This window comes from Natrix helvetica (assembly GCF_964273705.1).
Source record: "Natrix helvetica genome assembly, chromosome: 2".
Lineage (NCBI taxonomy): Eukaryota > Metazoa > Chordata > Lepidosauria > Squamata > Natricidae > Natrix > Natrix helvetica.
Window position 1 is genome coordinate 272,462,140 of NC_138552.1, and position 14,091 is coordinate 272,476,230.

The following is a 14,091-nucleotide window of genomic DNA, read 5'->3' on the forward strand; positions in this document are numbered from 1 at the left end:
GACAGGATAAAGTAATTGATGAGCTAGTGCTGCATGATGGATCTGTCAAGTCCGTAATGTCCTCATGAGTAAGAGTTGAGTCTCCCATCTCAGGCCATGTATTCACAAACATGCAGAGGATTTTGCATAGTTTACTAGGGAGTTTTCAAGCAAATAAACAAGTGGCAAAGGAAAGATACATACAAACAAACAAACATGCAGGCACAAGAAATAAATTCCCCCAAAGTCCAACAAGCCAATTTTAGTCCCTCAAGTCTGTCTTTTTAAATTTTTAGGGGTACGCTTTTTAGTTGATCTTAACTTTTATTATTCTGTACAGCTGAATTTAGGTTTAATTCGCTTTTAAGGGTATTTAAGGGTATTTATCTTTTGTATCTATTTTTAATGAGATGCCTATACACCGCCCCGAGTCCCTTCGGAGAGAGGGGGCGGTCTATAAATTTTGAAAATAAATAAATAAATAAATAAGCTTGCCTTGAGAGAGAGTCCAAATCCAAAACAGCAGAGTGGTCAGGCAAAGTCCAAATATCGTAGCAGGGTCATCAGCCGATCTATATACAGAATCACAGTCATAAGATTTCAAGTTAAGACATAAGACACATGGAGTCTAGGTTAACTGAGGATTGTTGCCAATGTTAAGCAAGCTTGACCTTGTTTCTCTTCTTATCTGGAAGCAACCCTGGTGTTGCTCATTTGGAAGGGTGGGGGTCTTTCTTGCAAGGAACCTTTGCTCTGCTCTCATGTCCTCACAGAGAGCCCTTGCACTGTGAGGGGGTGGCAACTCAGACTCCTCATCTTTTGATGCCAGCGGCAGCTGTGTCTCCTGGCTGGGGGGTGCGGGTGCACAGACTCCTGCCTGAAGCTGCTCAGCTGTCAGTTTCCTCATCATAGAGTGCGGTGGCCATGACACTGAAGATCTTCTGGAGTAATAATGATGGTTATATCATGGGTAGACTACAGCATGAGTAGATTAGACATGGTTAGTTGCTGATGTTGCTATTCAGAAAAAGAAAATCTAAAGGAAACAGTGGAAACATGGAAAAACTCAAACAGTGAAAGACTAAATAAGAAAAGAATTTAAGAAAAGAAAAGGACTTTCAATCAGAACATCAGATTCAAGGTACAAAAATAATGAAGTAATAGTATCGATTTCAGAATCAAGACTAATATAGCAAGAAGTCTACTTGAGTACAATACCATTAGCGATCAAATATTATCAATTATACTTTGCCAATAGCTTTTTAAAACAATGATTATTAAGAAGGAAAATATACTTGGATTGCAGAGTTTTGGAACCTGAAAAGAAGTAGGATTTTTGCCAATCCAAGAATTCCTTCAACCCTAACACAATCTTCCAACAACTAAAATGCCTACATGCATGGACATTACCAGGCTGGGTACACAGAAATCAAAGTGGCTATATTATTGACATAAGGAATTGGAAGAGCACATAATCAATACAATATATACTATATATGCATTTTAACAGAATCACAGAGTTGGAAAGGACCTTGGAGGTCTTCCAGTCCAATCTCCTGCTGAAGCAGGAAACCCTGTATACCATTTCAGACCACGTGGCTTTCCAGCCTCTTCTTGAAAACCTTCAGTGTTGGAGCATCCACAACTCTTGTCCTGTTCTGCAAGCTGAAAAACTATCACAAATATTTTAAAAAATAGAAAAGCAAACAGAAAACTACCATCCAATCTATTAATATTAATTTTAGAGTTGTGAATAATGATTCGTTTTCAGTTGCAGACAAAAATAAATTTTCAGGTATGCTTTTGCTACCAGTTGTTCTAGCTTTTGGCAACATTCTGTGATTATATGTTCTTGATGCATAGTGTAGCCTGCTTTTAAACATGTATTTAAGTGGCTGCTTCTTTAGAATTTGGCATTCTACTTGGAAAGTCCTCATGTGGATCATTTTCTCAAGAGTGTATTAATTAGTCCTATAAGATGACCATTTCTTGTTTTCCTTGCTGGTAAGTGTAACAGTACCCTTCTTGTTTAAACTTGTTGTCAAAGAAGGAAGATATTTTTTCCATAAATAAATGTTGGGAAATAAATAAAACAGGAAGGTAATCTTAGGTTCATTCAGAATGTAGTAATAGAAGCAAATTTGGACAAACTAAGCTTTCTTTGTGGAAGAACATCATTTTAAATTCAGGGGAACTTTTTATAGTTAGTATGGGACTAAGAGGAGGCTCTTAGTGAAAGGGAAAGAGTTGCTAAATCCAAGGCTAAAAGGAGGGGGAGTAAAATTGTAATTCACTATTTGCATGCTGTCAAGTGGACTGCAGGCACTGATAGAACAAAGTTTTCTTTATGAGCTGTATTTCAGTATACCTAGTGGGCTTTCAGTAAATTTTCATTCCTAACTATTAGAAGACATTTTTTCCTGTTATCAGCAGCCTCACTACTTGAGTTTTGTTGAGAGGAATGCAAAGTGATACTTAATGAAAAGGATGGTCTGCTTTTAACATTTTGTTACTTCTGTGTGTTTTTGTGCATGCACATAGATTGATAATGAGTTGAGGACTAGCTGTAATCTCTCACATTTGCCTTTCTAGTTCTTCATGAAATATATTGGGAATATTTTGTAAACCTGATTTTAACGAAAGTCACCCAAATGCATTATGCATTTGCAAGGAAAAAATATTCCTGGATCAGACTGCCCATTTAAAATGAAAACATTATAGTTTGTTTTATTTTTCATTCTGTTGTCTCGTGTATAATAGATATTAACTGTAATATAGACAGTGGAGAGGATATTTTTTTTAAAGCAAAAAAAGTCATTTTTAGGAATTGTTTAGTAGTTTTCCCTATTTTTATTGTATAACATGAGCCATCAGAATTGTGAATTTGAAGCATTTTTTTCTGGATTTTGTACTGCTTTTTCATTCTAAATATGCTTTGGATGCAGACATTGGTCTTTGGGTCTTACAAGGAAGGATGTTTTTCCAAGAATTTTATTCTTAGCTGCCAGAAAAATAAATAATCGTGGTTCTGTGTGTTTCATTAGACCTTTCACTCAAATTTCTTGGCATATTCTTAGTTCTTCGTTCATATGAGATGGTTCTTCCTTCTCAATTTTGACTGCAAGAAAGTCTCAACTAAAAAGAAATGCCACGCCTGCTTTTCATTTGAAATTGCCCATCTGTTCCCACATTGACAGAGTGTCTAAGTCCCAGTAGCCAAATCCATTAGCTTGGTTTATCCCTTGTGCCAATATGACCTGTATAAGTCACAAGCAATGTGAATAAACAATTTTGCGCCTGAGTATGATATATTCTGCTCAGAGTTTGAATACTTTTCTGTTTTCTCTTAAGATAGGGTTCCATTAATCCAAACTGATCCTAGTCTCCTAAATCAGTTGCTGTAAAGCCTTGATAAGAATGTGCTATTTTAGTTGTTCCCTTTGGTGTATGGTATGCTAAGAAATGTATATTTTAAGAACAATACTGCAAAGACTTTCGGCTACAGGTAGGTACTACTCTGTACAGATTAACAACAGTTGTTTAAATCCGCAAGGAGGACAGAGAGAAAAGTGGTACCTTTTTTCAGGGCAGTTGAGCTGCAACTGCTGCTTTTTTTTTGGTAAATTCAGCCATGGATGAAATTGCAGAAGGGTAGACCAAATGTCCCTTACATTTGATCTGAAATTATCTGTGTCTAATTTTACACAGCCAGTTCCATCCAGTAATAAGAGAAAGAGGATTCATGTAACAATGGGCAAAATAGATTTTCCAGCTTTTTTTCTTAGCATTTAAGAGAAAGGCAGCAAAGAAAGAACAGTTCTCTCTTCCTTTGCTTCAGCCATTCCATATCCTTCATCATTCCTTAGATTGGAAAGAACCTGGCTACTTAAGAACCTTACCTCCTCAAGGTGAACAAAAAGTCTTCACTGTTATTTCCATATCTCATAACTGACAAAGGGTATCATCAGGGGTGAAATGCTACCAGTTCGGGCCGGTTCGCCCAAACCGGTAGTAAAAAATGCTAGTGGTTCGCAGAACCGGTAGTAAAATATACATTAAAATGTAAAAAAAAAAGTTCCGACAATCGCACGTCGCAGAGCTGATCTTCGGAACTTTTTTTTTAACTTTTTAAGCATTTTTTTTACTACAGGTTCTCTGGAAACGCGGGGGTGGGTGGGGTTCATGTTTGCTCCCAGGCCAAAAACAGGTATGGGGGGTTCTGAGAGAGAGTGAGAGGGAGAGGGAGGGAGGGAAAAAGGAGAGAAAGGAAGGACTACAAACCTGGCACTAGATGCAGCTTCAGGGGATAATCCAGGGCTGGAAGAGACCTGGAGGTCATCTAGTCCAACCCTGCTCCAGCAGGACATTGTTAAAGTTAGTTTCTGTCTTTTGATCCCCTAGTTACATGACTACACAACCACGCCCACCTAGTCACATGACCCCACCAAACCATGCCCACCAAGCCACACCCACAGAACCGGTAGGAAAAAAAATTAGATTTCACCACTGGGTAACATATTGGAATTGGAAGTTTTGAAGATTTGAAAGTTGTTCCTTTTTTTATTTCCCCTTAAGAGATAGTGAGAAGCAAGTATTGTTGTTTGAGAAGAGGTTTTCCTGTAATTTTTTCAGGAAACTCTACAGCGATAAATAGAATGATTTGGGACTGTTTGCACATTCTTATTAGGTCAGTTGCTGACAAGACTAAATCTGTATGATATAGTGAATATTTCAGAGAAGAGATCAATGCATTAATGGCTTATAATTTCAAAAGTAACCTGGCATTTAAGAATCATTCTTCATCATTGTCAGTTTTTCAGAAGGTCGTTCCTTGCCAGCAAAAAGTAAAAATGGAGAGGGAAAGCAGAAGAATTGAGTCAGTCAGAGTTGACTGAATTCTGAATTATGTAGTTGTATATTTTATCAGATAAATCAATTTCCGATTTCTTCTCTCCATAGTTCAAGAACAATTGAAACACAAGTTTTATAGATTTGATAAAATGTACTGCTTTTTCCAATTTTTCCACAAATCATATTGAGAAAAGGGCTCAGTGTTATAATTATGGTAGAATAACTTGCATCTTGCTTTCATTTCCAAACTCATGACAGGAAGTAATTTCCAAGTTCCTAAAAACTGGGTTTATAAATAAACATTTGCATTTTGCTATAAGCTGCGAACAGTTTGAAGCAGCTTATATATCATTTACAGGCAACTATCAGTCCTCCTTATCTGCCAATCAATTTTCATTCAAATAATTGTGCCAGTGGCTTAGAATCTATTACACAGCCTATTCACAAGCTTGATTCCTAAAACTCTGGTGCTGTCTTGCTCCCAGATGTGGTGATGATGCCTAGAGATGTGAAATATGCCTCTTAACACATTTGTTTAACCATGAACACAAAGTTCCACCAGAAAATACAGTAACTCAAGATTTATTTATTTTTTGTATTGGAGAGCTAAGGTAACTAGGTTTTACTTATTTGTCCAGCCCTTTTGATAGTTTGTAAAAAATTAGATAGTTTGTGTTGCACAAACACAATGCTTTTAACATCTGCTGTCCAATCTTAGCCTTTGTGATTTTTATTATTTTTAATAAGTAGTTTTTTATGTGTTATCTGTTTTATAATCTTACTGTATGCTGCCTAAAGTAACATTTTAGGGAGATAGGCTATATAAATTTGATGTACAATTAATTAATTAAACATTGGGATGTTTCTTCATAAAATAAGCCTCCTATATAATGTTTTGAATCAGCCTGTACTGATGAGATTTTTCGTTTCTATTTCTGGAGGAGTTGGCTGTTGGCCAATTGAGATTTAATTGTGAAGGAAATTGCATATCCACCCAAACCCCCATTCAACTTAGCTTGGCGTGGGCACTGTGGAAGCTTTCTGCTCTTGTTCAGTGTTATTTGGACAATTTGTTCCTGTTTCCTGCACATTGTAGCATCCAGCTATGCTTTTTCAATAAAGAAAATTTGAGGTGGGGGGCGTTGTTGAATACCCTAATACTTTAGTTAAAGAATCAAGTTGAGGTTGGCAATCTTTTATGAATATATATATATACTCTGTATTATTCTTTTTCTAGCTGGCTTCAAAGCTGTTGAAGCTTTTTCATTGTTTTAAGCTTATGGAATCATAGTGTGTTTCAACTTTCTCTTCTGACTAGCAAGGACAAAAATATATACTTCTGTCTTCCCTGTGATACACATATTTTTGGTTTTGACTTAGAGATTCATACAATATGCATACATAACAGTCTACATTTTCAAAGGCTTTTCTTTTTTGTAAGGCATCCTCCACCCCCTTTAGCTTTTTATTAACTTGTTCTAGTGACTTGCTGACTATTTCTGCTTGAAATAATTTTCAGGTATTGATGTTGTGGATTGCGTTAATTTAGGCTTTAAAGATTAATTAAAAAATAAGATGCTTGCAGTCAGAATAAGTAAAACCGTGTACTGTAAAAGCATCTATAACAAACGGGTATGTGCTCTGTAGAAGATACCAAAAAACAGAAAATCTTACATTTGTGCGTGTGTGTATGTGTGTGTGTATGAATTGACATATTGTACATATTACAAGTCACTCAAGATTTAAACATCCTTTTGTACATTAACATTAAATTCAAGTAATTTCTGATTTGCAAGGTGGAAATTCTATTTTATTTACAGCTGCAGGATGGTAATAATGGAAATATGTTTTTAAAGAAAGATTTAAAATAGATTGTGTAATTTGCCCCATTGGCAAAGTCTTATTTACTAGATTGTGAGAATAAACGGAGGAAGCAGGCTTACCAAATTTTTTTGGGGGGGGGAGGACGAGGACTAGTTCCTCGATCCAATTTGTTTTTGTTAGAGGTAAAATATTAATCTCAAATCTTCCAGTAGCAATGCTCAGGTATTAAAAATAGCACCCAAAACTTTTTAATAAACAATATTAAAACACATGGAATTGTACTGAATTTGCTTGACACATAACAAAAATCATATTCTTTTTGGCCAGGGTGAGAGCCTGAATCTTTCCTGTCATTTCTAGATATTTGGGGGAGGGTGGGGGGTGGAGAGAATGACTTAGCATTTAATGAGGAAGTAGAAATAAGCAGCCATGTGCAATTTTTGCAAGACTGTTTTTGCAATCAAGTGGGAAATCTGTACAGCTGGGAGCAGGGGAACAACTTTAGGGCATTGAATCTGTCACTGCAGTGCAAAAAAACCTTGCGTTTAGTAATTAGCAGGACTGTAGATCTGAATCATTATGAAAAATTCAGTGGGATAAGAGGAATTAGCCCCTGAGAGTTTTCTTACTGGGAAGACAAGAGTCCTGCTTCTTAATCGCAAGTGCTCCCCCACCCCCCAATTCTGCTCTGTGCTGCTTCAAAATTCTGGCTGCCTATCTTTTTTTCAATTTTCATCCAGTAACTTTGAAGAATCTTTAATACATTTCTGTGTTTAGTCAAACTCAGTTTCCAATGTGTAAAAATCCAATGAGCCTTTTTTTAAAAAAATTGCAACCGTGTAGGACGAAATCGGTGTTGGCACTTAGGGTTTATCTGTTGCAGTTTGTTTTATTCAAATTACACGATCCACATTTCTGTTTTCATCATAAAAGTGAAAGCTTTCGCTGGTGAAGCGAGGACAGCTCTATATTGGGAGTTAGGACGCTGTTCCAAAACAATCATTAGAGCATCCAGACCCAAGGCCTGGTGCAGCTTTGCCCGAGGCTCCCTCCCTTCAGCTTCAGAGGCCGTGGAATTTGATGGGCGCGAGGGGGCGTGTTGGAAAGAGGCGGGAATTACTACTTGACAAGTCAAACATTTCAGCGCCTTTCCTGACAGCAACCGAGGCCGCTCGGCTAATTTACGCGGTTGTGAAAGAAGCTTGTTTGCTGGGAACGGAGCATTGAACGGGACGGGGGAGGGAAAGGGGGGGGGGGTTTAGCCTTCGGACGCTCCGAAACCCAGGAGAGTCGCGCGCGCCGGGTCTCTAAGGGAGTCTTATGCTCAGTGGCCGCCAGCGGCGAAAGCCACCCACCCACCCGTCCCCTTCTCCTTTCCCGCCAGCCAGTGGCCATCCGTTTGTGTGCAAAGTGGTTGAATGTGGCTGAGGCGGCGGCGTTGTTAAACCGGGAGCCGCTCTGGAGATCCCTCCAGGCAGGAAAATCCTGCCTCTCCCCGCGGGCGCAGCAAAAAAAGAAGAAGAGAGGAGAAATCCTCCTCCTCCCTCCTTCCGCCGGGTTTGTGACGGGCCTCGCCCGGCGGTGGCTTCTTCTGCACGGTGCCTTTGTGCCGCCTGAGCATCTGCTCGGAGGAGCCCTCCCTGTCCTTCGAGCGGGGAGGGAGGAGGGAGGCTCTGGCTGGGCGGGAGCGCCAGCGCCTTTTGTCATTCCGAGCACACAGGCAGACGCGTCCTCGCTCGCTCCGGCGCTGCGCCTAGCGAGGCAGTCGCAGTCCAGCCGCCGTGGAGGGTCGCCTCCTGGTCGCCCTCACATCCGCCACCTTCGCGCTGCCTGTCTGGAAGCTCCGGTCCGGAGGGAAGCTCTTGGCAGAGGGACCGAACATGCCTATCTCGGCGCTGCGGTAGGAAGATTACGAGAGAGACCCGCCCCGCCGGCCGGGGAGGCGCGGGGCGGCGGGGCCCGGGCGACAGCAACCCTCCCACCATGGAGGTGGGCAAGATGGTAAGGCTAAAGGCATGGCCCGGGAGAGACGGGCATCCTGTAGCGGTCCCGGAGGACCGGTGGCCAGGGAGCTCAAGATCCATGGCGTTTGAACTGGCCCTGCCTGTGCAGGTGGGTGATCTTGGGATGCTCTCCCAAGTGGGGCACAGGCAGAAGCTCTGAAAAGGAGGCAGGTCAGCTAAGCGGGATGCGGGATTCCTAGCTGAGCCTCCTTTTCATAGAAAGCCTCATATGGTCGCTGAGCGGGTTTTCTCAACCCTCCCCAGCGGTTCCTTCGAGCCCTTGACCAAATCCAGGAAACCCGCTGGAGCGCTCTGCTTTCCGTTCGTTGGCACTGGAGAAAGGAGCTTGTCGCTTCCCTTCCATTTCCCGGAGAGAGTTTGAGGGAGGTGCTTGAGCCAGGGTTGGGATCACTCACCGTTTTTAATTCCACTCCTTCCCTGTAACATTTTTCTCTCGCTAAACGCCAGTCTGTTTTTTCCCCTCTTTATAAAAGAAGGATCCTCTTGGTTGAATAACTTATAATCATTCCTGGCACATCTACTATCATCCTTTCTCATTCTTTTTGCCCATGGACTTTGACTAGAAGGGGGAAAGTATTTATCGATAGATGATAGATAGATAGATAGATAGATAGATAGATAGATAGATAGATAGATAGATAGATAGATAGATAGATAGATAGTAGATAGATAGATGATAGATAGATGATAGATAGATGATAGATAGATGATAGATAGATTGATAGATTGATAGATGATAGATGATAGATGATAGAGGCATGAAGTTTGTAAGAAGTTTGCAGTTTGTTTCTACAGTGGAAGATTGCCTGATGTCTTCGTTTTGAGACACAAGGCTGCTGTGGAAAACAGAGGGAGTATTTTCTTCTCTATATCCCCAAGAGAGCATTTTCTTCTCTATGTCCCCAAGCTAGAACTGAAGTCACGCCAGTGCTGATTTTGGGACACAACATATAAATAGAGGTATTGAGATATCCCTACCCTTCCTAAGAGAAATGGGAGGAGAGTCCTCCTGCAGCTTTCTGCAAGGGTTGGAGCTGCTGTTCCAAAGGCTCCCAGAGACTTCTTGGGTTTGTGGGGGAAAGAGTGGGGGTGGGGCACAGGAATAATTTCCTCTCTTGCAATCATAGCACATAAACCGGAGAAATCATAACTGCTCAAACAACAAAAAGAAGGCAGGTTTTATAGCATTGGGGGCCATTCATGTTGTCCATCACAGTATACATGAATTGTAAAGATTACTGATTGGTGGTTAGTGACATCATACTATTGTGGTAATTAAAACTATACTCCTAATTAATATTTTAAGGATGGCTGGATACTACAGCATGGTGTTGACTAGGCAGAGAGTATCTTGGTTAAAGCCGAATGAAAGTGATTTGCTGGCATGTAGCTTCAATGGATTACCTTGGGTAAAAAAAACCTGATGCATTAAGAAGTGGAGCTAATGGAAAAGCATTGTGCTTCATATTCTACTTGCACATTCTGATATTTTCAAAAGGCAAAAATACTTATTAAATGTAGACGACAGAACTGAATATCTGTTGCTTTCTGGATATTCTGCTGTAGTTCAGTAATGCTTCCTTCTTATTAGCTGTATAATACCGGTAGTAGCAATAGCAACACGATTCTCTTAAAGCAATGATCGTTATTGGAAAGACAAACTCCAGCTGGTCCTCATACTCAATACAATTTTTTAGGTTTATAAAATCTAGGTGCAAGCTGCAAGTTTTGGGATTTTGGAATTCTGATTAAAAAACAGGTGGATCCTATAAGGTGACATCACAACGTAACACAGGAACTTACCTTAGCAACAGAAAGTCACTTGACTAATAGGATGTTGCAATGTGTGAGATCTTTTGCTGTGAAGAAAATATATTTGGCAGAGGGATGCCAGAAAGGTACTTTTCCGTTCCTATGTTTTGATTTAATCTGTATATGGACATAATGAGGAAGATGTCTGTTTTTATTTAATAGCTGGATATTATTTGAAGTAGAGATAATACCTCATTTAGCTGTTCAGGATTTCCTAGTTAGCACCAATCCCTTAAAATCTAAGGAACAAAAATACAGTAGATGGTTGACTTATCAATGTAATTTCCTTAGAGCATCATAACCTTAATCAGAGGGACCTATAGAGTTTAATGGGTGACTGGAAATATCATCCTTTAAATGATCATACTGTGTTTCCCCGAAAATAAGACAGGGTCTTATTTTCTTTCCCCCCCCCCAAAATAAGCACTTAGCCTTATTTTGGGGGAGGTCTTATTATTTTTGAGATGCAGGAGGCGGCGAGCATGGTCACCTTATGGCTGCTGCCATGTTGCAATATTTTTGGGGAGAGCTTATTTTTGGCGGAGGGTTTATATTAGCACATGTGCTGAAAAGCAATAAGCCGCTTATTATTCGGAGAGGTCTTATTTTCGGGGAAACAGGGTAGCTATAATGTTATCGGATTTAGACAAGGCATTTTATTTATGGCCACCCAATATGTGTAACTCCAGGCAGCATACCAGCCAGAGGTGGGTTGCTCCTGATTTGGCCCGGATTAGGCGAACTGGTCCTGGCAGTGGCGGGAGGCTCCGCCCACCCACCCGGACGCTTCTGTGCATATGCAGAAGTTTCTGCGCTTGCGTAGAAACGTCACGCGCAAGCACGAGCGAACCAGTAGCACCAGGATTTGCAACCCACCTCTGATACCAGCCACAATTTAAAATCTGAAACAAAAAAACCCAGCCCGCTCTCCCCTGCAGCTGTGACAGACAAAATGGAGCAAGCTACTTGATCTGCTTTGTGTCAGTTCAGGGCCCCGAAGCCCACTGACAGAATCTTGTCTTCAGGGCTCTTCAGAAAAGTAGCAAGGGAGAGGAGCAATCTTACCCCCTTGGGGAATGGTGGTCTGAAAGAAGGGAGTCAATACAGAGAAGGCTCTTTTTCTTGGTCCTACCAGTTGTACTTCATTAATAGGTGGAACTTGCAATATGCCCTATCCTCCCATTCGTGTGGGCCAGGTAGATCTAACTAGGAAGAGGCGGTCCTTCAGATAACCTGGCCCCAAGCCTTCTAAGGCTTTAAGGGTGTTAACTAGCATCTCGAATTATACAGTATGTGGAAGCAAATCAGCAATCAATGCAGCTCCTGCAGAAGAGATAACACATGCACAAATTTAGGCTTGTGCAAAACTGTGCAGCTTGCTGCATTTGTGAGCCAATTGAAGTTTCCAAATGTTCTTCAAGAGCAGCCCTGTGTAGAGCACATTACAATAATCCACACAGGAGATGACCAGAGCATGAATGACTATGAGAAGGGCCCATTGATCCAGGAATGTATGTAAGTGGCACATAACATGTCAGGGTTGACAATTTTAATCCTTCATTCTATGATAATTTTAATCGTTCATTCTATGCTCAATAGCATCATTTAGTACCATTATTCAGAGGTTGATACTAAGTCTTCAGATTAGGAGCCCTGAACCTCAAAGATAGAAATAAATATGGGAGATGCTTTCTCTAATTGTATATTTTTTTTCTTAAATTTACCTGGGTGAAGCAGGATATAAACTGTTGGTATTAGAAAAAAAACTGGTATAAGGCTAGAATTATTTTTTTCTTTAATGTAGTAATAGAAAAGTAAAAGGAAGAGCAAAAATAGTATAATACATATATAAAAAACAGCTCAGTTTTAAACACAGTATTGGACCTTAATCACATGGAGTAATATTGATTAGTCCTTCCATTTGATCAATAAAGGACCAATTTATAAATAGAAAGTGAATCCATATCATTAACCCAGCATTTTAAATATAAGGTAGTACTGTCCATCAGATAGGGAGACTTCCATCCTGACATCCTTCCTAGATCTGCCCATACTTGTCAAATAATCCTAGTCTTCAACCCTTTTGAAGAATTTTGTTGACAGAATTGGGGGGAGGAGCCAAGAGGAAATGAATTATCCAGATTTCTTTGAATCAGAATTTAGGCCTGGGCATGAGATGGAGACTGTATTGACTTTTTAGTGACCTTCAGTACATTATTTCCTACCAGGATGGGGACTATGACTTACAGTAGTTCTACACCATGGGCTATTGCAGTCAACAGTTATGGGGCAGTAGAAATTGGCATGTATATATGATGCAGTTATTTTTAATATTTAATTAACATTGTCACTAGGGGAGATCATTTTTTGGTTCAGAATATATTATTGAATAACCATCAATATGGCTATGATTCCCAGTTGTATCTAAGTCAAGGCAATGATGCAATTGAAATATTGTTCTGATGTCTCAATACTTTTGGGATCTGGATGGGATAAAATTGCTGAATTTAAATTCAAGCAAGACAGAGTTGCTGTTTGTTCACCAATGTGTTTTCTCTGCTCCCAAGTTTATTATTATATAAATCTTTTTAAAGGAAGCTGGGGAAAAACTTTGTTCAAAAAGCCATAATGATAACTCCAAAGCATATAGAAGCAAAAAAAAAATCAATATCTATGTCTTATATTACTCAGGTCCAAGACCTTTTCCTGTTTTCATACATTTCACAGCATCTATTATTTCCTCAAGAGAAAAAAATGCAGCCACATAAATTACTTACTTAATCTTTGGAACAGTTATTTTAAAACAAACAAACAAACAATCTCTCCGGTAACCTTCAACTCAGTATTAAAAAGTTAAAGTTACAATTGAATAATTTTTTAGATCAGTATCATTAGATGATGTGTTCTGAGGCCTGGTAATACTAGAGATAAGATTACTTTGTTGCTGTTTAAGTTAGGAAACTAATAATTTACTAGGGCTTTTCACTTCCTCCAAATATCTTTGCTTACTCCAATTCAGTGAATATTCTACAGCATATACACAAAGGAATGAAGTTCTAGTATAGGAAACATAAACTTTCCAGTGTTCTAGTATATCTTTCATATATGTCAAAAGTTTCTTAATTTCTTACAGTTCATTTTCCTCAATAAATTGTTTGACTGAGAAAATAATGAAGCAATGTGTTATTGAATGTATTAAGAAAAACAATCACAGGTGAAAGTAACTACCTCAGAGAAAGAAAAATAGTAGTAATTAAAACATTTATGCTAGGTTTTGAACAAGCAACCTGCTGTTTATAAGATAAGCGTTATAACTATTGTGTTCTTATGGCAGTCCTGGTAAAAGTAGCTCAGGAACATGCATGGTAACAAATACCACTGATACAGTTGAGGATGCATTCCTGCTTCTGTAAAGTAGGCAATGAACTGCTGGGTTTAGTCCAAAATGAAATAAAATGCATCGACCAAAACAGACAGGAGTGCTTGAGGCAAGGTGATGGTTGTGATGGGGGACACTTTAAAACTGCAGTGGGAAAGCCCAGGGATTGCATTTGGAACAGGAAGGATAAGTCTAGAGCAGTGTCCATTTCTGTTCTTCAAG

General features: G+C 39.6%; 1 protein-coding gene across 4 annotated transcripts in view; it reads left to right on the forward strand.

Moving 5' to 3' along the window:
• HIP1 (huntingtin interacting protein 1) overlaps positions 1–14,091 on the forward strand; it is a 75,266-nt gene that overhangs the window by 17,657 nt on the left and 43,518 nt on the right. The window contains exon 1 of one of the 4 annotated variants that reach the window (XM_081941191.1): positions 8,362–8,655. The exons of the other annotated variants lie outside the window; for them this stretch is intronic. Within the exon in view, the coding sequence (XP_081797317.1) occupies positions 8,638–8,655 (18 nt within the window). The 5' untranslated portion in view covers positions 8,362–8,637. Of the gene's footprint in view, positions 1–8,361; positions 8,656–14,091 lie in introns of those variants that run through there. 4 annotated transcript variants of the gene reach the window in all.